The sequence below is a fragment of the Cyprinus carpio genome, chromosome B22, assembly GCF_018340385.1.
Source record: "Cyprinus carpio isolate SPL01 chromosome B22, ASM1834038v1, whole genome shotgun sequence".
Lineage (NCBI taxonomy): Eukaryota > Metazoa > Chordata > Actinopteri > Cypriniformes > Cyprinidae > Cyprinus > Cyprinus carpio.
This window is the reverse complement of record NC_056618.1, coordinates 22,176,354-22,201,887: the sequence shown is the minus strand read 5'-3', so window position 1 is coordinate 22,201,887 and position 25,534 is coordinate 22,176,354. Positions and strand designations below refer to the sequence as shown.

The 25,534-nt window shown below is 36.0% G+C and overlaps 1 protein-coding gene and 1 non-coding gene across 2 annotated transcripts; one reads left to right on the top strand and one right to left on the bottom strand.

The window, feature by feature from the left end:
• On the bottom strand, positions 1-73 carry trnaa-agc. The gene has a single exon. It is a non-coding gene; the product is annotated as a tRNA-Ala (tRNA).
• Positions 74-6,651: 6,578 nt separating this feature from the next.
• LOC109065344 (zinc transporter 7) lies at positions 6,652-25,031 on the top strand. Its single transcript, XM_042749026.1, has 12 exons — positions 6,652-6,897; positions 7,397-7,498; positions 9,491-9,604; positions 9,782-9,869; positions 9,970-10,099; positions 12,425-12,601; positions 12,778-12,828; positions 15,465-15,501; positions 16,739-16,837; positions 23,159-23,249; positions 24,075-24,224; positions 24,321-25,031. The coding sequence occupies exons 1-12, from the start codon at positions 6,818-6,820 to the stop codon at positions 24,366-24,368; spliced, it is 1,167 nt and encodes a 388-aa protein (XP_042604960.1). The 5' UTR covers positions 6,652-6,817; the 3' UTR covers positions 24,369-25,031.
• The last annotated feature ends 503 nt before the right edge of the window (positions 25,032-25,534 follow it).

Below are 25,534 nucleotides of genomic sequence, written 5' to 3'. Positions count from 1 at the left end.
TGGAGAATGCGGGCATCGATCCCGCTACCTCTCGCATGCTAAGCGAGCGCTCTACCATTTGAGCTAATTCCCCTTCCTGCACACTACAGCTAGTATGCAAGTATGTAACATTAGTACGAAACTCTACTCGCGCTCTTCAAAATAAACAGATAGTACATTTATTACAAGATACGACATCATATTATCATAGTTTCACGATATAATACACTCTATTTAGCAGATATCCAGTCTCAAAACCAACTTGCCAGTTCACATTATGAATGGGAAAGAGTTTAAATATTTACGACTGAAGTTTCTAAATAAACTGGTAAAGTACATTTCTGGTTAAAAATGAGTTAAGGTTATTGGAGTTTAAATATTTACGACAAAGTTTCTAAATAAACTACAGAGTAAAGCTACAAACATTGCGTTTGCGAATAAATTCGCACAATCTGCAACATACGCAACCGTGAACAAAGCTAGCTATACAAAATAAGTTACCACTTAAAAGTACATCGTCCGATAAAAAGGAGCAACCCTCTTTGTTACCACAGTATATCAGCCTAACACTAAAGCTTTTCTTCAGTCGTAGTGTAAATGAGAGTCTTCCAGCACTGACACCGTCAGCTGCAGTGTGATGAGACACCACAGACCGCATCTGCAGTGAAACCGAGTCAGAACCGGTCCGGGACAGCTGCGACGGGACGCGCGTCGCGTCACTGCACTGGAGCAATAATAACTTCATACCATCTCAACAGAAAACGCGTCCTCTCATGATGTTGGTGAGTTCAGACTGCACGTATGGGTTTTACTACGGTAACCTTGATAGTGCGCAGTGCATTGCGGTAGGGGATGCTCAAAGCAAAAAAAAGCACAAAAAAAAAAGGAGCCTAGTGGTTTGAGAGTTTGATCCCTATAACCCTAGAGTTGTGGGTTCGAGTCTCGGGCCGGCAATACCACGACTGAAGTGCCCTTGAGCAAGTGTGTTCACGGTGTGTGTGTGTACTTTGGAGGGGTTAAATGCAGAGCACGAATTCTGAGTATGGGTCACCATACTTGACTGTATATCACATCACACATTAAGATGCTGTTAGGGGAGTTGAGGATGATGATGGTGATGATGATTATGTTGTGTCGTATATAATGTATAACACATTATGACCAATCACGTTTCTCTCCTGTAGTTTACTTTTGACCAATCGCGTTTCGCCTGTGGCTTACTTTTGACCAATCGCATTACTCACCTGTAGTTTACTTTTGACCAATCGCGTTCCTTCTGTAGTTTACTTTTGACCAATCGGGTCTCGCCTGTGGCTTACTTTTGACCAATCGCCGGCCGCTATTATTGTCATCTTTGCAATAGGTAAGGCTATGGTTTACTTCATTACTGAATATCAGTCATTATTTGTTCATATACAGTTTGTATTTTTGGAAAATGAAACGTGCCAGTATAGCCAGCAAGCATGTATAACACACATTTGCTTCAGTACCTGTGAACCTGTAACGTTTCACACGGGGGTGGGCTTGTATAAAAAATATTTGCTGGACTTCATCCAGACCGGCCCACTATGCATGTAAACATACATACATTAATCTGCATGTAAAATTACTGATTAGAATTTATTTACTGTCAAAACCAAGAAAAAAACTAATAAAGTAATAAACAAAGAAAATGCAAATGTTTTTTATCAGGCTTTATTGTAAATATCTAAAGGTCTGCTTATTATTCTAATAGAAATATTAATGCTTAGGGTACACAATTTCTGCTGTAACTATATTTCATGAGGTAAAACATCACTGCCAGGGCCTATAGGAGAAGCTTAGTAAACAGTTCACTTTTCTCTGCAACTTTGTCAATGATCACATCAGAGTCAAGAGAGAAAAGGATGTCCCTCTCTGTTGCCATCAACATAAAAGCTTCCAAGTGCTCCTGTGAGAGCTTGCTTCTGAGTCTGGTTTTAATGAACTTAAGCGTTGAAAATGTGCGTTCACAGGCAACCTGAGTGATTGACAGGGTGAGCAAGAACTTGTATGCCAGACCTAGGAGGTGGTAGGCATTTGACATCAGATTGAACCTCCCGAGAATCTGATAGCAACACAGTGGACATTCATTACATGAGGAACACTCCTTGCATTGGATTTCAACCCCCTCATCTTCTGTCTTGTCTTCCAATGTTTTGACCTTGTATTCATCTAGTGGATACATTTTCAATTTTTCCCACTGTAGAACAAAATTTCTAAATTCACATTGTAAATTCTCAGCAGTTGCTTCACTGTCAAACCTCAACAGACATTTGCTAAGCTCTTGGAACATCAATGGTGGAAGAGAGGATGTCTTTAACTGAGTGAAGTTCCTTGGGTCTAGAAATGCAAGGTCAGCATAGAGTGTTCCATGACCCAGAAACCTCCTGTGTAGTGTCTCAGTAGCTGTGTCCATGATCTGATTATGGACTGTAACTTCATAAACCTTTTCTGGATTTGTGACAGTTTCAGCATGAGGAATCTCTCCAGGCCTGGTTGTCTTCTTCCTCCTCCTTTTTGATGGTAATGCAGACTCAACTTCCAGCTCTATCTCTTTGTCTTGCTCCTGCAATTTTTCATTTGCCCACAGAACAAATTTCCCTGCAGCTGCATTGACTGAGGCAAAGTCTCTTGACATGCTTTTCAGGCTTTCATGTGTTGCCATAACCATTCTGTGGGCAGACAAAATATCCATCTGTTGTGTTTGGAGGTATTTGGACAGTGGTGATGTCTGCTCAAATATCCTGAGGAAGGTTTGTGCTGTCAGTATCATCTCATACTTAAGTAGAGCCTCAACAAATCCTCGTGCTTGAACGCGAGCAGTTGTTTTCATGGTCATATCCTCTTGTATCGCCGTCAATGCAAGGATGACATCCACATAGAGACAATTATCTGGATTTGCAAATGATCCAAACACTTTCCTGAGAGCATTATCTTTGGCCCACCACCTTGTCTCGCCAATTGGTGAGAGTCGCCTCTGGTGCCTGCCCTGGCTCTCACTTTCCCACACATTCATCCTTTTGTATGACTCGCGAAAGAACACCGCAATATCATTGAGAACTGCAAACAGTGAACCACTTTCTATTACTGTTTGGGTTGTGTCAGCCAGAACTAGGTTGAGTACATGCGCATAACACCAAACATGCACTTGATTTGGTGCCACTTTGGACATCTGAGTAGAAAAGCCTTTGTATTGGCCTTGCATATTAGATGCACCATCTGTAGCATGTCCGATGCACTTGCTCAGATCCAAATTGAGCTTCTCAGCAAGCTCTGAAACAAGACTGACAAAATATTGCCCAGTCGATTCCTTACACTTGACAATGCTGATAAGGCCTTTCATGAATTTTGTATGTAACATATCGTACAACAACAGAACACTGATCTTGTGAGGTGATGTCTGTGTGTGGTGTCAATCTGAAGTGAGAACATTTCAGCATTCTTTATGTCTCTCACAATGGTCTCCTGGATAAGCTGCTGAATGGTGTTAATGACAGAATTAATGGTTCTTGCAGACAGTAATGAAACCATGGAACCTCTGCCTTTTGCCCCAGTTTGATGAATCTTCTTGGATTTTTTCGATACATTCCTTTAAATGCTCTTTTAGACAGATGTCATACTTGCTTAACAGAACTATAACCTCCAAGAAGTTACCATGATCAATATTGAAGTCATCAAGCATGTATGCAGCCTCATTCTCTGACCTATAGCTAAGGCCTCTTTTGCCAATCATTTTTACAACATTAACTACACGCTCCAGTACTTGTCGTTTCTTTCGGATTTGTTTCCTGCGTGAGGACAACTGACTTCCACTAAGTAAGTCTTTCACATCAGATTTAGAGGCATTTAAAAAGTATGCTTCTGCACAAGTTTTGTGAGCCATGCTCTTTTCATGTTCCTCTAAGCGCTGATGCACATGTTTCCAGTCTGTCATACCACTAATGAAGGGAGATTTGTTAGTTGACTTGGCAAATGCTAAGCAGACAGAGCAATGTAATGCATGACGTTCTTGGCGGTAAGTAAGCCACCTTCTATTAGTGCCATCCTTGCAGCAGAACACTTTTTGCACTACTGGATTACTTGATGTTTGTTGAGGATGATACTCAAAAAAGGTCTTCAAGCTTTCATGGTGGGGACGAATGTAGTAATCAATTTGTTCCTTAGTGTTTTCACTTTCCTCTACTGTGTATGTTCTTACTTCTCCACTCTCTCCTATTCTTCCATGTACTCTATCCACTACTCCATCATGTGTTCTTTCTTTTCCTCTGTCTTTTTCCCTCTCTTCTCTATCCTGTCTACTCTCATCTCCTTTCTCTTCTTCACATTCTTCTCCTGCCTCATGCCCTCTCTCCTTCTCCCCTCTCCTCTAATGCGGACCTACTGGCCCTAGCCTGAGAATAAACACAGATGATGTCACAAACGCACAAAAATAGACACAATATGTTCTAAACACTGCACCAAAAAAAATTGACGGTGATTCATGTTCTTACCCAGGGCTAAAATACTCAAATTTAAGTTTATAATGGCAAAAAAAAAAAAGAGTATGCAGTAAAGAAAAAGACACATGCACCACTTTTCAGAATAATTACAAATAGAACATTTTAGGACCTGAAAAAAGCTAGTTGTGGAGCTGACTGGAAATCCTGAAGAGGTTTTTAAGCTTATTCTATTATGTATGTATATATTATTGTATTTATTGTTTTTTATATTAATTTACACAAATTACCTCGGACCTGTTGGCTGCTGATAGTAGTATTAAGACCACTGATCTACAGTAAAATGTGATTTATAAAGACCACTGATCTACAATAAAATAAAAAGATTAATTAAGAAAAATAACATTGCGTAGTGATTTATTTTTCTTAACATAATCAAAGGCCTTTAAAAATCCATGAAGTAGACTGGCTTATCTATTCAAATGCAGAGCTCAATGCTAGGGTTCAAAATTGTACTTGCCCTGCCAAAAATAAATACATAAACAAAAATAAAATAAAATAGCTATTGTTTTCTTTGTAAATAAGCTGCAATCTCATTTCACAATTCCAATTTCAATACCACAATAAACTATTAAGTTCAAACATTACTGAAGACAAGTGAACAGTCAGTAATAAAATAAGAAAAAAATATCATAAATAGCACCATTTTCAGGTACAGATATTGCATAATCAAATGTAAAATACTTCACTTAACATACATATACATACATATATAATGTGTAAAATTGTTCACTTAACATAATTATTATACATACATATATACATATATATGTCCTTGTTAAAGATATCCTTGTTAAAGCTGTTAGTCAAGAGCAGTGAGTTATTTCTCTTTGTCTTTTGTTCACATTAATGACACAGACCGACGGTAGGTATAAGGCTTCTGCCTGGCACTTAAAGGGATTTTTTTTTCTCAATTGATTATAAATTAAAAAAATATATCTCACATAAATGCTGTAAACATACAGAGACAGAGCATCAGCTGGTATTATTAAAGGTTTCAAATAATTAGTTTAAATTAAATATAATGCAGTTTTCATTATAATAACAATTATATTTAATGACACAAGTGAAAATATAATAATATGTAATGTAGTGCACATATTTAGCAAAATACTCCTTTCTATGGCTTTCTCAACTAACCTGCTATGGTCTTTAAATTGCTTTCGTGAGGTTTCACACGATAAATGATCAGGTAAATTAAACTCATCGGTCGTCCTCTAATTAAGCTATGTTGCTGTCATAAGTGATGTGTGTATTGTTTGTGAAGTCATGGTTTCTGGGCCCTATAGCTGAAACAATGATTAAACAGTTTAAATTTATATTTGGTAATAACCCATAATAACACTTTTTTTTTTTTAAATCGTTACCAAATCGTTGTGGAGATAGGGACACTACATTTACCAAGAAAATGTGCATATTTTCTAAAATAATGTAATAATAATAATGACTTTTGGATAAAAAATTGAGAGTCTCAACTTTTTAAAAAAACCCACATTTATCCATACGAAGTAAGGGGCCCAAGTAAGCGAAAAAGACGCAGAAAACGGGAATACGCCTACAAGTTTCCCCTGCAACAATATTCGGGCTATATTCCTGTGTGTTTTGAGGAGCTTTAGTAACATGTGAAACAAGTCACCCCCCGCGGGCTGGACTCGAACCCGTGGTCTCTCAGCTGAGCCGTGATGTCATCTGTCGACTGTTGTTAAGTCTGCAATAAACTGCGCCTTTATTTAGTTATCTATGACATACCATTATATTGACTGATATTTATTATTTTGTGTATATTATTTTTAAAACGCATATTACATGTTTATGTTTAAATAAAATGAAAAAAAAACGTTTCTCCAAAAATGTGTTTCGCGTTTGTGTGTGGGATATGATTTGATTGATATGATTTAGCAGATTTACCTAATTTATCAGATCAAAAGACACTTCAAATGTAAAATGTTTTATTAAAATGAATACAAAATATATACAAAATATACAAAAAGGGCTTTATAAAGGTAAATATACCCATAAAAGGTACAAAATCAAATTAAACTTGCTAGAAAAGATGAATATCTATTATTAATACTGTGAACTGAGTATGCAGAATATCAAAAACTTTAGGAGTCAGCTGTCCACGGTAGTAGCCTACTGTAGATATCAGCACAATAACACACGGAAGAATGAACGCATGAGGTTTCTGTTGGTCTTGTTTAATCCCACACTTGGTCAGTGACACGACGTCAGGACTCCTCGCTCACTGTCTCGCGTCCAGACGCTCGTGAAGCCGCAGTGCCGCTCAACGGCTAACGCTCCTGGAGACGCCTGGCGGAAAAATGCTCCCGCTATCCATCAAAGATGATGAGTACAAACCGGCCAAATTCAACCTGTTCGTCAAGCTATCGGGCTGGTTCAGGTAAACACAGCGAAACGCTAAATATTTTACTGAGTTTCTCTCACAGCTGTCGGCTGTGTGGCTAAGACAGTTAGCATGCTAACGTTAGTGAGCTCGCGATACTTTATTAGAAATTAAAACGGAGTCTTTCAAATATAATTTAAACTTTAAACACAAGAGTTAATTTAACAGTTACGTTACAACAAAGAAGCAGACCGCTTCAGCTAATTTTTCAGCCGGACAGATGTTAGCAGGACGACGTAAACATTTGACACAACCTATTTTATCTTTCATTTCACTGCATAAAATGTGTTAAAACATATTCCGCGACCAAATGCTGTTATCGAGAGATTATTTGATCCACATGTCATTTTTTCTAAACCATTTTATTTCAGTAAACTACAGTGGTGTATTTGCTTAGCTGTGGGTTCCTAGTACAGCCAGTCTGTCCGGTCAGGCCACTTTATAAATGAATCGGTCTGAAACCACTTTCTTCTTTTGTCTTTGTGTCCATCCCCAGATCAATTCTTGCTGATAAAACCTCCCGCAATCTGTTTTTCTTCCTGTGTTTGAACCTGTCCTTCGCGTTCGTGGAGCTGATGTATGGCATATGGAGTAACAGGTAACAGTAGGGGGCCAAACACACGAGTATGCCACGTAGGTCTAAATGTGGGATGAGCTAGTGTGCTTTTGTTTTGGGCCCTAGCTTCTGTTTGCAGCGTCTTGATTGGGGTTTCTCCCATGAGCTGTTATCCTTGAAGTGAGATTGACGGCTGATCAAAACTCAGCAAATACAGGAGGATGTGTGTCGAAACCTATTCTATCTAGACAGCATATTTCAGGTGTGTCTGAATGTTCAAATACACATCTGATGCCTGAAAATGCATTTTAGATAGCAGCTCTCACTTGGTTTTGAGAAACAGCTGGAATATTTTAGAACTCTTGTGGTGGGGGAAATCCCCTGGATAAAAGGAAGTGGATTTAACCATTTGTATGCCGTTGTGTATTAACAACTATATGTCTTTCCATTTGTACATCGTGCGTTTTGATTTTGAAGACTGGAGGAATGATGCTGAAAATACAACTGCGCGTCACAGAAATACATTACATTCCAAACCCATAAAAGCTCAGTTCGTCTTCGGAACACAATTTAAGGTATTTTGGATGAAAACCGTTAGGCTTGAGACTGTCCCATAGACTGCCAAGTAAATAACAGTGTCAAGGTCCGTAAAAGGTATGAAAGTCGTCGTCAGAATACTCCATCTGCCATCAGATGGGCAATCTGGGTTATATGAAGCGACGGGAACACTTTTTATAAGCGAAGAAAACAAAAATAACGACTTTATTCAATAATTCCTTAGTCAACAGTCTCCTCTGTGTCTCTCCATATCACTGTATGCTCTTCTGTATCATCCGCACCACAAGGATGCGCTGTTTTCTTTCAAATCAAAGCTAAATACAGGTAGAAACAGCGCATCCTTGTGGTGCAGATGATACAGAAGAGCATACGGTGATATAGAGAGACACAGGAGACTGCTGACAAAGGAATTTTTGACAGTCAAAGGACTGTTGACAAAGGAGGCAGTCCACGGGACAGTCACAAGCCTCCCGGTTTTCATCCAAAATATCTTAAATTGTGTTCCGAAGAAGAACAGAGCTTTTACGGGTTTGGAACGACATAGGGGTAAGTGATTAATGACAAAATTTTCATTTTGGGGTGGAGTATCCCTTTAATAAAAAGATTTATATCTATATACCAGAATTTTTTATTGTCAGGTCGCACACACTTACAGTAGTTTGCAGTGACAGAGTGACCAGAAGTTATGTATTTTTAGCTGATGTGATTTTAGGTGACATTGTAGTTAGTGGTGCAAACAAATTGAGGATTTCAGCATTATGCAAATGACACAGTCCCACTATTTTATTACTTTGTTGTTGTTGTTTATTATAATAATTTATTTAATGTGCTATCTTTCATTTGATAATATTATACAAAAAAATGACACAATCTCATGAATTGGAGTGCGGACAGTGAAGGTTTTATTATTATTATTATTATTATTATTATTATTATTATTATTAAATCAATAATAGTACCAGTAATAATATAATAGTATACATTATTTATTCCATTTGTTGTTGTTTATAATACATTATTAAAACAATGGTAATATTATGCAGTTGATTATTAATTGAATATTATGCAGATTATACAATCCAACAATGATGATTATTTTTATTATTAATTTACTAATTAAAATTTTTTATATACAATTTATCTGTTTTAATCATTATTAAATATTTGATTTATTACATTCTTTTTTTTTATTTGTTATTAGCCTAAATGTTTAAAATGTATTTATTTATATATTTATTTATTGATTTTATTTAATTTAATTTTGCATAGTTTGACCCATTCAAAACTAACTTGATGACCAAATCTCTGTCATCTCTGCCTTCGGACTGTTTTATTTTTGTCTCTAAGTCAAAAAGTGAATAATGTCTAACAAAAGACATTACACAGTGTGACTCTGACCTCAGTATGGGGCAGGATATATTTCTCAGGTTTCGTGATAATTCAACACTTCCCTTTTTGTGTTGGTTTGATTCTCAGTTTAGGTTTGATATCCGATTCCTTTCACATGTTCTTTGACTGCACCGCTCTCCTGGCAGGCCTCGCAGCATCCGTCATTTCACGGTGGAGGTCCAATGACTCCTTCTCATACGGGTGAGAGAACATTACAGTCAAAATTACTTTAAAAAGAGCTTTTGTGGGTAGAGTACCAATGACACACGTTTCCTAAAAATGATGCATTCACTTCTCCCTGAGTAGTGTTAACAGGAAACTGTATGTCTTTGGTTTCCTCGCTGGGTTGTTATGCAAGTCCATTTGAATATTTTGTAGGTATGTCAGAGCAGAAGTGCTCGCAGGATTTGTGAATGGCCTTTTCCTCATCTTTACCGCCTTCTTTATCTTCTCAGAAGGAGTAGAGGTGTGTACTAGAATAAGATTACAGTTGATTTACTTGCCAAATGACATACTAATGCACTAATATGTTTTTGTTGAATGATGGCATCTCGTCTTGTCACCAGAGGGCGCTTGAACCCCCTGATGTGCACCATGAGCGTTTGCTCCCGGTGTCTATAGCAGGGCTGCTGGTGAATCTTGTAGGAATATTCGTTTTTCAACATGGAGGACATGGACATTCACATGGTGATGAAGGTAATTATCTCACATAGAACAAGCATACCATCACGTTTTTAATTAAAAACATTCCACCTCAAGTTTCAATAATATTCTGGTTTATGGGATGTTTTTTTAATGCTGGTTTAATACCCAATAGGTAAAAAAGCAGGAAAAAAAAAATAATTGCTATCATATAAATTACAGTGTATATATATGTGTGTATTTTTAATGTTTCTCAAAGAAGTCTTCATTGTTTCAGAAATATTAAAAAATCCTAGTTATTTTGAACTTTTGAACAGTAGTGTATATATAATGTAGATACATAGAAATATAGATAGATACATTTATATATATATATAAAATATATTCTTAAAATCTATGTATATATAAATATATTTTTATTAGTATATAAAAAAGGGTTGCAAATCGATTAATCGCATCCAAAATAAAAGTTTGTAATTACGTAGTACATGTATATGTACCATGTATATATAAATACATGCATACACATTCATGTGTATATTTAAGATATATATTTTATTTTGGATGCAATTAATCGATATGACAGATTAATTGATAAAACGTAAACAATGTGTATATACATAGTTTTTGATATTAATAAACCGAATATATGTTTGTGTGTGTGTGTGTGCATATATATATATATATATATATATATATATATATATATATATATATATATATATATATACATACAGTGCATATGACCCAATTCATCATCATTTTCGCGACACAAAGATACGTTTTCTCCGTGTATTTACACTTTGATTTGAATGAAAATGGCGCATCTGTGCAGCGCGGCTGACACAGAAGAGCATACGCAGTTTGAGTTCAGCTGATATTCTCCAAAATGGGGCTACGGTGATACGGAGACACACAGAGGAGACGAATTGTTGAATAAAGTCGTTATTTTTGTTTTCTTCTCTTACAAAAAGTATTCTCGTTGCCTCATAACGTTATGGTTGAACCACTGAAGGCAGATGGACTATTCTGACGATGTCTTTCATACTTTTCTGGACCTTGACAGTGTATTTTACCTGGCAGTCTATGGGACACTCACAAGCCTTCCCGTTTTCATCCAAAATATCTTATTTTAGCACAATGTTTTGTTAATATTGTGATAGAATGATGCATTACTCTTACCTTTATGAGCAAAAATGACGGTGTATCCACTGAAAAAAAAGTGATTACGCTGGCGCCTCCATGTCCTGCAAAGCGTGCTTCAGCTTTCACTCTCTTTGCAAACTATTGGATATAGCGCACATTTTTATCTATGATGCTTTTTTTGAATATTTTAGTAATTTAAAAATATTAAAAAAGGATTTTTTTACACAGCACCCCTGGTTGGGAAACACTGCATTAGGTCATATGAGGTCAAACAACTAATCGACAACAGAAATATTTGTCGACAATTTTTTTATTGTCGATAATGTTGACTAATCGTTTCAGCCCTAATGCGCACCATGGTTGTTCAGTGTTTTCCTGATGGTGGACTCATGAACATTAACATCAGCCAATGTGAGAAAGGCCTTTAGTTGCTTAGAAGTTACCCTGGGTTCCTTTGCAACCTCACAGACTATTACAAATCTTGATTTTGGAGTGATCTTTGTTGGTCAGTCACTCCTGGGGAGGGTAACAGTGGTCTTTAATTTCCTCCATTTCTACACAATCTGACTGAGGATTGGTGGAGTCCAAACCCTTCAGAGATGGTTTTGTAACCTTCTGCCAGCCTGATGAGCAACAACAACTCTTTTTCAGAGGTCCTCAGAGATCTCATTTGTTCGGGAAACGATTTACTTCCTCAAACATGATTAGATTTTCATAGATGCCTGTTCTTTAAATAAAACAGGGCACACACTGACACCTAATAGTCATCTCACTGATTAAAACACCTCTGAACAGATGGACTCTAAATTCACCTTCAAATTAACAGCTAATCCTAGAGATTCACACACTTTTTCACCGCACAGAAATGTAACACTGGGTCATTTTTCTCAATATATAAATGACAACGAAAATAGTTTTGTCTCATTTGTTTGATTGGGTTCTCTTTGTCTACTTTCAGGACTTGTGCGAAAATCTGATGATGAATTGGGGCATATTTATGCAGAAATATAGAAAATTGTAAAGGGTTCACAAACTTTCAAGCAGCACTATATATATATATATATATATATATATATATATATATATATATATATATATATATTCAAAAATAAGTATTTTTTTATTTGTGAACATTTAATTAATATTTATATAAAATTGTGTGTGTGTGATTATTATTATTTTATTGAAATAAGGTGCATTAGTTATTTTATAGACATGTCCTCTTGTTTTTAGGTCATGGCCACAGTCATTCTCTGTTTAATGGCAGTGTGGGACATGGACACAGTCATGGAGGCCACGGCCACAGTCACGAGTCCAAACACGGACACGACGATCACGGACATTCACACGGAGGACACGGACATTCACACGGAGGACATGGGCATTCACACGATGATCCTCACTGCCACGGTAAGACCTCAAGCTCCCTTAGTGGTTTGAGTGCAGTTTCTGTTATGACTCAGTACCATTATAATGCATCAGATGTGTTATTTGGTCCTCATGCTGTGTGAAAATTGCAGAAGCTGTTTTGATCATAATGGTGTCTGGTATAGCATGATTCATTTCTAATCTGTCCGTGTCCTCAGATGACCATTCGCTCACACCCGGAAAAGGCTCCAGCAAGCAGATATTACAAGGTATGTCTGTTTTCTATGTTTGTTCTCCTCCAGATGGCGCTAGAAGTCTCTTTGTCGCAATATTTGCCTTGCTTTTGTACAGGCACCAGATAGGAAAATATTTACAATCACATCTAGACAGGTCTAGACAGCTTTTTCCTCTTTTGTAGGTGGATAGTATTATGAATTCTTAATAGATGAGGTCCTATAATCATAACTCATCAGAAGGATTTTCTTCATTTAAGCACTTGAAACAAATGCTCAGACATGACTGGATGATGGACTTTTATGTGCAACCAAGTGACACCTCTGACCATCCCAACCTCTAACCTTTGATTCGGGGCAAACTGGGTTAACACTGACACTGGAGCAAACGCGGTACACTGTCACTTTAAATCCTTTTGTCCGAGCTTGTGTGGGAAAGAGCAGAGCAGAGAAAGTAGTTTGTCCCCTTCACCCTGGCACACACAGAGAGAGAATGGATCCTTTGGGAGGCCTGCTTAAGGGAGAAAGAACAGGGCACTGAAGGAGGACCATGTAGAGAGGGGGAGGGGAGGGGAGGGGAGGAGAGGAGGTGACAGTGCAAAAGGTTACGCTGCCTCCATCCAAGCCGAGGGACCTCTTCTCCACTTTCCGTGATGAATTGCAAGTGGATTTTACCAGCCTCCTGTCTATTTTGGCTATGTTTATTAGGCTTACTTTTTAAAACGAATTCTTGGTAGATGTACTCTGTTTGACAAAACTGCACTATGCAATATAATGCACTGCACAGACTGCTGTATTCCAGAATGCAATGCACTTGACTTCCCTTTTGCGGTGTGATAAATTATCCATAATTTGTCTAAAAATGTGTTTATATTACAATGCATAAGACATTAAAAACATTTTTATTTAATTACTACTGCCATTTATTAAAATAGTGATTTTACAAAAAATATACTGGAATATTATTATAATAAGACAACATTTTATTTATTATTGATGTTAATTTTGGTCATTATTATTATTATTATTATTTAAATAATAAATATTATTAATAGTAATATTTTAGGAAAAAAAGGTTATCATAACTATTATTTAATTACTATTATTGGAATACTAATAAAATTAGTGATTAAAATGATTTTATAAAAAACATTTTACAAACAATATAATTGGATATTTTATTGTTATTATTAAATGATTCATATATTGTTATTATGCAAACAATAAATATATTCATTAATCATAATCATTGTTATTATTATTATTAAGTACTATTTTACAAAAACAGATTATTTGTGGAAAAGTGATACAAAAATAGATTAATAATTTAATTATTAGTAGTAGTAATATTAATGAAAGGCAGATCTTTGTAATAAAACATATTTCATATTTATCATTTTAATATTTTATAATCATTATTATTATTATTATTATTATTATACATAATAGTTTAATTATTAGTAGTAGTAATATTTTATTAGCAGGCAAGTAGTAATGAAAGGAATGACAAAATATCTATATTTTAATCATTTAGGACATTTATTATTATTAGTGTTGTTGTTTATTAGTAAAAAATAGTATTAGTAACAGATTATTAGTGGATTCATTGTGGAAAATGATACAAAAAATAGATTAATAAAAGACTTGTTGTTAGTATTATTAATTAAAGGAAGATATTTTTAATCAAATATAAATGTTTTCATATTTATCATTGAAATATTTCATAATTATGTGTTGTTATTTTACAAAAACAGATTATTAGTATATCATTTACAAGTGATACAAAACTAGATTAATAATATAATTATTACTAGTAGTAGTTTTAAAGGAAGATATTTTTAATAAAAATATTTTCATATGTATAATTTTAATATTTTATAATTATGCATTATTATTATTTACAAATTATTATTATTATTATTATTATTATTATTGGTTTATTAGTAATTATTTGTGGAAAGGTGATACAAAATTAGATTAATAATAGAAGTATTATTATTAGTATTATTAATGAAAGATATTTTTAATAAAATATATACTTTTTCATAATTATAATTTTTAATATTTAATATTGTAATTTATTATGATTATTAGAATTATTATTATACAAAAAATATATTTGAATTTAATTCTCTTACTGATACACTTTACATTGTTGTTTTGCCTCGATTGTAGGTCGTTTGTACACTATAGTAAGCTATCAGTATTGTTAGTAGTGAGCTAGTATCACTATTAGATTTGTATTCTAAACACAGCCACTGTTTCTAAGGACACAAAGAGCTCCAGCATTCTTGTTATTTTTCTAGTATTTGTTTTGACCACATTTGGACAGGGTCTTCACTTATTAGGGAGTTTGCTCCGTTACTGCGGTCGTGCTTTCTGTAAAACTGAAAGTAACCGCAAGTATGTCATCTCATTCTGAGGGAAGAAGAGGACTTAGTGGACCGTCTCATAGCGTGCCGTCACACCACAGTCCACAGCTACTCTCCAGTACAGACCTCTGAGTTCAGGAAATGTTGACTGACTCACTCGTGTTGGTTTTAACATAGTAGCGTATGATGTGCTATGATATATACTGGACATTCAGTCAGGCAGGACAGTCCTGCAGGTTGACCGTTCATTCGAGGATGCACTCGTATGACCTGTTTGTGGAATGACCTCATCAGTTTGAGGGTTACCGCTAGAGACGGTATCCAAGACAGCGGGTTCGTTCCATCCGCATTAGTCGTGTTCAAACGTGGGTGCTAGAAAATGTTGTATCCTCATCCCAGACTCAATATTAACTCAATATTAGTGCTTTTAGAGTGAAACCAGGACCTTTAAGCCCTAGTGACTAATTTTCTGTAAACTACCTACATAGACCGTTGAAAAACTGTCTACTTCACAAGTGACTAATTTGGAAAAACTCTAGTCATTAACTTATGCAAATTTTGATTTTTTTTTTTTTTTTTTTTTTTTTTTTTTTTTTTACTCACAATTGATTCAAATAGATTTGATGTTATTAAGTTGCTTAACTAAAAGCCCACACAAATATTTGGTAAAATCAATTGAAATATAAAAAATAAATGTATTTTTAATATTAATATAACATTCTATAAATATGAATGTATTTTGTGTATATTAATATTGAGATATATATTCTTTACATAATGTTAATATTAAAACAAACATAAAGATTTATAACAGTTTATAGTTATTTTATAAGTTCATAAATAATGTATTAGTTTTAATATTAAGTATATAAATATTGAGATATAGTAAATTGATATGCACTATTGCAAAAAAATTCACGTCAGTAGATTTGTTTTTTAAAAATAAATTAATATTTGTATTTAGCAACAATGCATTAAATTGGTTAATGTTTGACAAATGTTTTGTATAAAAAATATAACTATATACATAAATTGTAACAATATAAATAAATATAGTAAATATTATAAATTTCTGAACAATTTGAAAGAACTGCTGTTATTTGAATTAAATTGGTTAATTGAGTGAAATGATGTTGTTTAAACAAAAAATCATTAATATTAATAAGAACCTTTTCTTGAGGACCAAATCAGCATATTAAAATGGATCATGTGACACTGACGACTGGAGTAATGATGCTTAATGAGGACCAAATCAGCATTTTAATATGGAATAATTTACATTTTTAAATTTATTTTATTAGTTATATATTAATGTATTTACAGTATTTTATACAAACATTTTTACTGTAGTGTGTATTTTATACATTTCTGCCGTATGCAAAAAAAACTGACAAAACTGATAAGCTACCTAAATATTGTAGAAACTTACAGTAAAGTGCTTTGCAGTATTTTATCGTTTGCTTTGCAGTGATTTGTATCGTAAAAAGCGCTATACAAATAAACTTGAATTGAATTGAATTGAATTTTTTAGAACAATAAATCTAAACGCTCATTTTCTTGGTTTCGGTGGTTTTTGTCGGTGTCATTATATCAGCCATCCTAATGCAAAAATACGACCTGATGATCGCCGACCCCATCTGCTCCATGCTCATCGCGCTTCTCATAGGAGTGAGGTGAGTGCGCTATTATAAGCCCTGACCTCTCTCGACTCGACTCAGGACAATCCTCCACCCTCAAACCCCACCCAGAATCCCTCAACAGCACCTAACACAGATCATACAAAAGCCACTTCACAGTGCCCTTCACCAAGAGCCCTGTGAAGCCGTTGGCGCTCCAGCCGAGTGAATTACAGGATACACGCTCCGAGGGTGGAGGCCAGAGCACTTTCTCAACATGTGGCGAAGCCAGAAAACCCAGGATTTGACTCTCTCATGTGGCATTTTTCAAACAACTCCAGTCGAGAAGGAAAAATGCATAGCATTTCATCACTTTTTTTAAACCTACCAAACCTATCCATAGTCTTGAAAATGCCACCAGATGCTTTTATGGTGATGAATATGCTTCATTTTGTGTGTGATGTAGGTAAATGTATGTAAAGGCTTTGTAAATTTGAGCAGGACTGCACCATGTTTAAATTGCAGATGGCTTGTGGTTACTGTGCTCCAGTGAAGAGGCACCGTTCGTGGCCCCTTTTTGCAAAATGCACGAGTTTAAGCAAAGCCTTTCCCGCATATTCATCTCGTCCCTCTAACCCCCCCCTCTCTCCCTCTTGTCCGTGTTTGAGGCTTTTTTTCTCCCTCTCTGGAATGTGGTGGCGATCTGTGAATGTTACTTCAACAAAGGCATCTTTTAAGATGGATTTTTCCCTTCTCTTTGTTTCTCAAAAAGGGGGGGTTATGTCATCGAGACCCCGTCTTGGACATTTTTTCCCCTCTTCTTCAGTTTTCCATGCAGTGGCCGAATGGCAAATCCTGAAAATTGAGAATAGGGCTCGTTTTGTTTGGAAACCGGCAGTGCATAGCCTAAAAATGTGCTCAGTTTAAATGGAAATCTTATACGCTATAACAGTTAGTTGGTCTAAAATTGTGATTGCGCATTAACAGTGGTCAACCATGTTGGTGCGCAAACTTATTTACCCAGCGCATTTTTTTTTTTTGGTCGTGCATGCGCACTTGCACACCTCTTATGTAATATAATATTTTGTAACATTATAAATATCTTTGAAAAATAGTATGTTTTTTTTTTTTCAAAGTATTTTATTTTGTGTTCCACTCAGTACCATACAGTACATTGTGGGATAAAATTATGGGATTTTTCCAAATGTACTGTGTCATGGGTAATTGAAGGGTTCAAAATTTACATGCTAAGCACAGCATATCTACTATATACTGCATAAATAGTAGTATGCTAGTATGCTTTTCCAAACATCGCCCAAGAAAAGTGATGTGTTCTCCAGAACTAGGCTTAATGTGTAATGTGGAAACAAGGCTGTTATGGAGATAGATTTATTAAACACATGATACGCTAGTGTGAAAGATGGTACTGTGGACCCAAGCATGAGTTCATCTGCAACTCTAGACTCTCTTACGCATTTGAACTTCATGCCTGTGTACGTCTGGTGCAGCAGAATCATTTATCGTTCGAGTCTTGAGAGAGATAGACCATAATTGGCCGTGTGGAATGTCTGTGGTTCTTCGTTTGATCGTTAAGATGGACTCTGTTTTGCTTGGACAGCATTTTTTCCCATGTACCCCTCATTGTGAGATGGATATTCTCAGGAGAGTGCCTTGTTTTGATCCAGCCATCTTTCTCGCATTTTGGATGTTTGACCTTTCGCTAGGATGATGGACTTCTCCTTCATCAGCCGCACCTGAGGCGTGACACATTTGCACAGGACTCTCGGCAAAAGACCCCCCGCTGCACGCCATCCGTTTAGCTAAGGCCGCTCTGGGTGCGGTAGGCTTGCTTTAGGGGGATATCTGGGTACGGCTGCAGCGGCTAGATCTGTCCCGGTACCCTGTGATTAGTTGGAGGGAGTGGAGGAGTCCTGCTGCTGTGACCTACAGCAGGCCCCCACCACCAAAGTCTTCCAAAGACTGCTAATCACTTTGGGTCCCAGCCTAAAGCCTGAGGAATGGGCGCGTAAAAAATGTTAACAGTAATTAACATTTGTTCTGGCCGTACTAAGCTGGGCCTTTGTGGATGGATTCATTTGTCAGGCCTCATTGCAAATGTGTTTAAACGGCTCTCCAAAGCTGCTTTTGTCACATGTTATTGTGTTATTCTTTGATCTACTGTATTTTTTGGACATAATGCGCTTTAGCACTGTGCCGGACGCTAGCTACTTAATGCTGCTTAATGTGTGTGTGTTTTTTTATTTTTGGAATGCTAATTTACGACTTATTGGTGTAAGTGGTAAATGATCCACATATACATACAACATGCATTTTATTTAACGCTCAGCTTTGTGTATATAAGTTATCGATGTTAACTGAGGGCTGTATCATTCAGTCTGGAGAGTTTCTGATTTCCGTTGGGTTTCACTCCATTTTCACTAATTGCAGGTTATTGTTTGAGCTACTTGAATTGATTTCATTTTAATTTCATATTAACTGGTTTTGGTCAAATGTAGTTTTCAAGGTTCTAGCTCATTTATGTCCAAGCCTTTTCGAAGCTTGTCTCCTTAAGTCTCAAAAGTGATTTCACCCCAAAATCAGAAGAGGGGAATATATATATATATATATATATATAATATATATATATATATATGTATGTGTGTGTATATGTGTGTATATTTGTATTTGACTAAAACAGAAACAAAATTTGTATTTGACTAACATATATATATATTATGTGTGTGTGTGTATATATATGTATATGTGTGTATATATATGTATATATGTATATACAGTACAGACCAAAAGTTTGGAAACATTACTATTTTTAATGTTTTTGAAAGAAGTTTCTTCTGCTCATCAAGCCTGCATTTATTTGATCAAAAATACAGAAAAAAAAATTCATATTGTGATATATTATTACAATTTAAAATAACGAATTTATTATACTTTAAATTATCATTTATTTCTGTGATGCAAAGCTGAATTTTTTAGGATCATTATCACATGATCCTTTAGAAATCATTCTAATATGATGATTCATTATCAAAGTTGGAAACAGTTCTGCTGATTAATATTTTTTCAGAACATGTGATACTTTTTTAGGAATACTTTGATGAATAAAAAGTAAAAAAAAAAAAAAAAAAAAAAAGAAGAAGCTATGTTTTTAAAATATAAATATTTTGTAATAACAATATACACTACTGGTCAGTAATTTGGGGTCAGTAATTTTTTTTTCTTTCATTTTTTTAAATAAAACCAATACTTTTATTCAGCAAGGATGTGTTAAATTGATAAAAAGTGATAGTAAAGAAAATATATTATTAGAATATATATTATTAGATTTTTTTTTATTTGTAATAAATGCAGTTCTTTTTAACCTTTTATTCATCAAATATATTAGACAGCAGAACTGTTTCCAACACTCATAATAAATCAGAATATTAGAATGATTTCTAAATGATCATGTGATAGACTGGATGTTACATGTGACACTGAAGGCTGGAGTAATGATGCTGAAAATTCAGCTTTGCATCACAGGAAATAAATTATTTTTTTTAAAGTATATTCAAATAGAAAACTATTATTTTTAAGTTGTAATAATTTTCACAATATTACTGTTTTTTTCTGTATTTTTGATCAAATATATGCAGGCTTGATGAGCAGAAGAGACTTCTTTCAAAAACATTAAAAAATAGTAATGTTTCCAAACTTTTGGTCTGTACTGTATGTATATGTGTGTATATATAATATATATATATATATATATATATATAAAATAGATAAAAATATAGACTTTTTAAAATAATTAAAATCATATTTTTATTGTGTGTGTGTATGCAAGTTATGTTGGAAAATGAGCTTAATTTTTTATAAAAATAATGTAACTTCATTTTTTTTTTTTTTATATTCTTTTGATTTTTGAAGTGAAATGTGACCCAGACATGTTTCATGAGATTTCATTCAGTTTTACACAAATTGTCTTTTACATTCAGACTGGACCTTTTGTGACCATCAGCTATGTTGGAAGAAAGTTTTATTATTAGTGATCGGATTTTGAACGTTTGCAGGCTCTCAAACTAAAAAAAAGAGCTCTTGAATCCAAGCAAAAGTTTTATGCATAAGGCCTAATAGCTATGCAATCCTGTGGTTATGGCCATATCTTGAGTGCAGTTGGTTCCTAGCAGGAAAGCATCTAAAGTCTTTTTTTTTTTTTTTTGTGGTGGAATCCCAGTAACTGCTTGCCCTAGAAATGGAAAAGTTTGTTAGGTCCTATTGCATATAAATCTCAAGTTAAATGTACCTGTTCTAATTCCCACTGCTGTTCAGACGCAGGCCTCACTACAGTCACCTCATTCTTGTGGTGGTTTTGGTGTCATAAATATTTCTGTGCTCCAGTTAGGTACTCAGGTCGTGATAACTAATCATTTCCATGTGGTTTAGAAATGTGCTTTTACGGAGTGACTGCTTTGTGCCGCGTGACTCCAAGATGTTTTCCTGGTTTCCAAAAGAGTCCATAGGTGATTACTAGCATCCTTGCAGAAATATTTTATCCTGATTGTCACCCTGACCTGGGTGGTGACATTTCGTCTATGTCACTGGCCAGCATAACCTTGATGCTCGCACGTAATTGTATTTCAGCCAGCTGAGTCACTCATGTAACTGCATTACAGAGTTTTCAGGGCAGGTTAGCCATCAAGCGCCAGCGAACGGTGAGTAAGAGTGCCTCTGCTTAACTGAACAGGAAGGTGTGGAACAATAGTATGATGTCAGAGGTCTGAGGTACCCTCATCCAGTACTTTCCTGTTTTCATTTTATTGTCCAAAAGAGGGACACAAACACCGGTTACTGAGAGGAATGCAAAGTGGCCAGTTTTATAATGCCCTGTCAAAATATATTGTATATGTATTTTTTTTTTCATTACTATGTATTGAAATATAATTATTTTTCAGTTGTCAGATTGCTGGACCATTTACTAAAACCATTTACATAAACTAATGAGAGTAAAAAGGTTAAAAATATTGACCAGCCCATATTTCAGACATCCAATTGCATTCAGACAGTAACATTTGCAGAATTACCACTTGCTTTTTAAACTTACCTGGCTTCTTCTGCACTTTCAGAATGAATTTATTTTATCAGTCTGCCAGTAGACTTGATACATTTCACTTTCCAGGTGTACTAAAGCTACTAGATTCAAAAAGGGATGAGACCGACCAATCAGGCTCCAGTTTCATGTTCCTATATGGCTTTAGTATAGATTACATGCTTGTTCGCTTGTAAACATTGCTTGGTAAACCACAGTCATCTTGAGGGAGGTATTGAACAGAAACTTTAAACACATCACCTAATGTTACTTGACCACAAAGAGTGCTGAGTAGTCAGTATCACCATAGATTTGTCTGGAGCATAGTGCTTATATTGATATTACTCATGTATGCTCTCAATATAGGGTAGTGAAAGTCTGCAAAACCTCACAGGTCAAGACACAACTATTGTGAAATCGAAGCCTTGTGAGTAACATGATTGCAGTTTTTTAATTTTATCAAAACAAAGTTGGGGCAAAACATTTTGATGGCACACATTGTTGCAGTTTTTTAACAATGTGTGCCAAGGAGTGTTTAGCAAAGCCAAATGTTTTGAAACGTGGCTTTTATGCCACAGTTTCATGAATGTCCAAATGAGACAACAATCAGCTTCTCCACTTTGGCGTGTCCCAAACTGAGGCTGGGGTTTCAGGGAGGAGTTCAGGAGAACATGGGGGTGATAGAGTAGATTAGGGACTGGGAAAAAAGTCCAAACCAAGGAACCCTCTAATGGTTCCCAGATGGAGCAGTGGTCAGGCCTTGAATGTTTCAAGGAGGACTGATGACTTTGTAAGATGCTGGCCTAGCCAAGACCTAGCTTTGATGGGGAAGAAACGGCTGACTGGTTAGGAGAGAAATAGTCCTAGTCCTTTCTTAACCGGTCAACCATTTCTACCAAGTGATTGTTCCACCGAATGAATGGGTTTGGTTGTCTATCCAAGGGTTGCTTGCCAGCTCACATGCACTACAGCTGTTGGAATGACATCAGCACAGCTCTCTGTTACTCCACCCCAACCATAAGATGGACAAGTTTCTGTAGGACCACCTTGAGCATGCCCTGAAATAATCCATATGAAAAGAGTTCATGTTTGTCATGATAATGACAGAATTTCCTCTCCTCAGCTTATAACATTATTTGTCAAGCTGTTAGGTCACTAAGCGATTCATATCCAATAACGTCTTTATGTGTGGCGTCCCTTCCCGTTGCCAGAGTTTGCCTAGTACTTGGCGCTCCATTGAGCTCATGTCTCACAGAACGGCGACTTATTTCTCGCCTCTCTCTTTCCCACAGTGTGGTTCCTCTGCTCAGGGAATCCATTGGGATCTTGATGCAACGGACGCCTCCTTCTCTGGACCATACGCTTCCTGAATGCTACCAGAGGGTGAGTCATTTTCATCTTCGCTTTTATTTCTTTGGCTCAAACCATATTAATCTATATTCTGTGTGACTGTCAGGACATGTCTCTGTCTCCGTAGTGTTGTGATATGTCATATTCATGTAGAAGCAGTAGAAACAGTTCAGAGAGGAGAAATCAATCTACATATGAAATATTGGTCACATATTATTGGTCACTTTCTAAATAATAAAAGCATAGCACATCTATTAATAATTATATTTAAATAAATCCAGTTTTACCAATGCAAATATGTTAGAAAGGATGCATGGCAATACAAATGGCAACTTGTATCCGATGCACTTTTTTTTTTAATCGATGCATAGCATGCCTATGCACCGATGCAAATCGCTGAATCTTACCATGCCTGTTAAATAGAGGTGTGAATGGGGTGTAAAATGTTTTGTCCACTTCCAGAGGTAGTTGAAAAACCACATTCAACCAGACAGACAGTAAAGAAATCCCCCTCCCCTCAAAAGTGTACAGAAGAGATGGATTCAAATGCCTTCTTCCTTGTCCACTTGTGATGCAATCGACCGAAAGGCTTTTTAATACCAGGTGTAAACAGGGCCCAAATCGTCCCGAAATGTAACTAGCTAACCATTTAGCCACATTTGAAGAATGGGAACTTTCCCCTCTATTGAGAGTCAGATCCTCAATCTTCATCCCTTTGCAATATGACGGTTCCAGGTTTTTGCCTGAAACAGTTCTAGATAGCCAATGACGGTCCAAGCACCCTATTGAGCATCAGAACCTTCTCAACTTCTGCACAAACCTAGGGCTGCGTTTGCTAACTTCTAAGGTTTTCTACAGGTCCAGCAGCTTCAGGGTGTCTATAACCTCCAAGAACCTCACTTCTGGACCCTTTGCACAGACGTCTACATTGGTACACTCAAACTCCTCGTGGCACCTGACGCAGATTCTAGATGGATTCTCAGCCAAACGCACAACATTTTCACACAGGTGGGGACTGTTTGAAAACACAGCTGTTAGAACTTAATCTCACTTGAGAGAGGTTTCAAAGTTTCCATTACATCATCTTTTCTGCCCCGTCTCCAGGTTGGCGTCAGACAACTGTATGTTCAGATTGATGTGGCAGCCATGTAGAAGTCCACCACACTTCTCCTGATCTTTGAGAGTCCCGGGACCAAAGGCCTTCTGTGCTGCTGTGGGGAAATTCTCCACCTCAACCCATCTCTTTTTGGGTTTCTGTCGCTCCACTTCCATCTTGGATCAAGATGGAGCTGGTGCAGTCCAGCAGTCTGACTCCACTCTTGCCAGAAAACAACTGACCAGCTACAACAATGTGATGTTTTTGAGGGAAACAAGAACTTGCAACATTAGTGCACCCTCTCGATCAATTGAACTTTTTGTTTTTGAAGTTCCCAATTGCTTTTGATTTTTAATGATCCCAACAAACTGTTTCTATTCCTCATAATTGCTGCCCTTTCCCATCATCAGAATGGGATTTTAGTCATCGGTGGTATGAATGTGGAGTTCAGTGGACTTTTGTAAAAATAGCAGTATGTGATTCATTGACTTTTTGTACATCACCTGCTTTGTTTTTCGGTTGTAAAGAGGTGCAGTATTTGTTTTGCCAATGCCATTATGTAAACATAAATATTTGTCTGCATTTCTTAAGTGCCTTTTTAAAAATGATCATGGACAATCGCTTGGACTGTCATGTCTGATGGTCAAAATGAATGCGATAAAAATTTAATCTTTATGACCATGAGTTCTGTCTACAATTAAACCATTCCTTTGCATTTGGCTTTGCTGTTTATGCACGGTGTTAAATTTGTATTAAGTTCCTAAAATCTGTCATATAGACAGAATGACACAGACGCAGCTGTTTTCATCCATAAGTCTGATGAATGACTTGAATGGAAATCAGAAAACAGCTCCATGATTTCTCCATGAATGCACAAGAAGGTACAAGCATTAGTAGGGAAGTCCAACATATTTGCAGTAAAATGTCAGCGCCTATTACTGTTTATTTCCTTTCAAGTAATATGTGGAAACAGTTAATCAAGGCTGATCCTGTCTAGACACACAGACCTTTACCAGTTTAAAACTGATCAAGGTTTCCTCCAGTGATCTTCTCAATATAAATACATCTTTTACTTTGTGTTTTAATGCTGGGTAGAAATAGCAAAAATATTGAACCACAATATTGTTTACAGATGGGTAGGGTAAAGACACTTTAACACTGAAATTTCACTTCTCCTTTTTTAAGAATAAACCAAAGGACGAATAGTTTTGAGGTATGATTT

Bases quoted from the DNA above. Each gene is read 5' to 3' on its own strand.
- LOC109065344 (XM_042749026.1), top strand. From the start codon at position 6,818: ATGCTCCCGCTATCCATCAAAGATGATGAGTACAAACCGGCCAAATTC. The intron at 23,250-24,074 runs GTGAGTCATTTT...GGTTTTCTACAG, and splicing joins TTCCTGAATGCTACCAGAGG to GTCCAGCAGCTTCAGGGTGT. The intron at 24,225-24,320 runs GTGGGGACTGTT...CCCCGTCTCCAG, and splicing joins CGCACAACATTTTCACACAG to GTTGGCGTCAGACAACTGTA.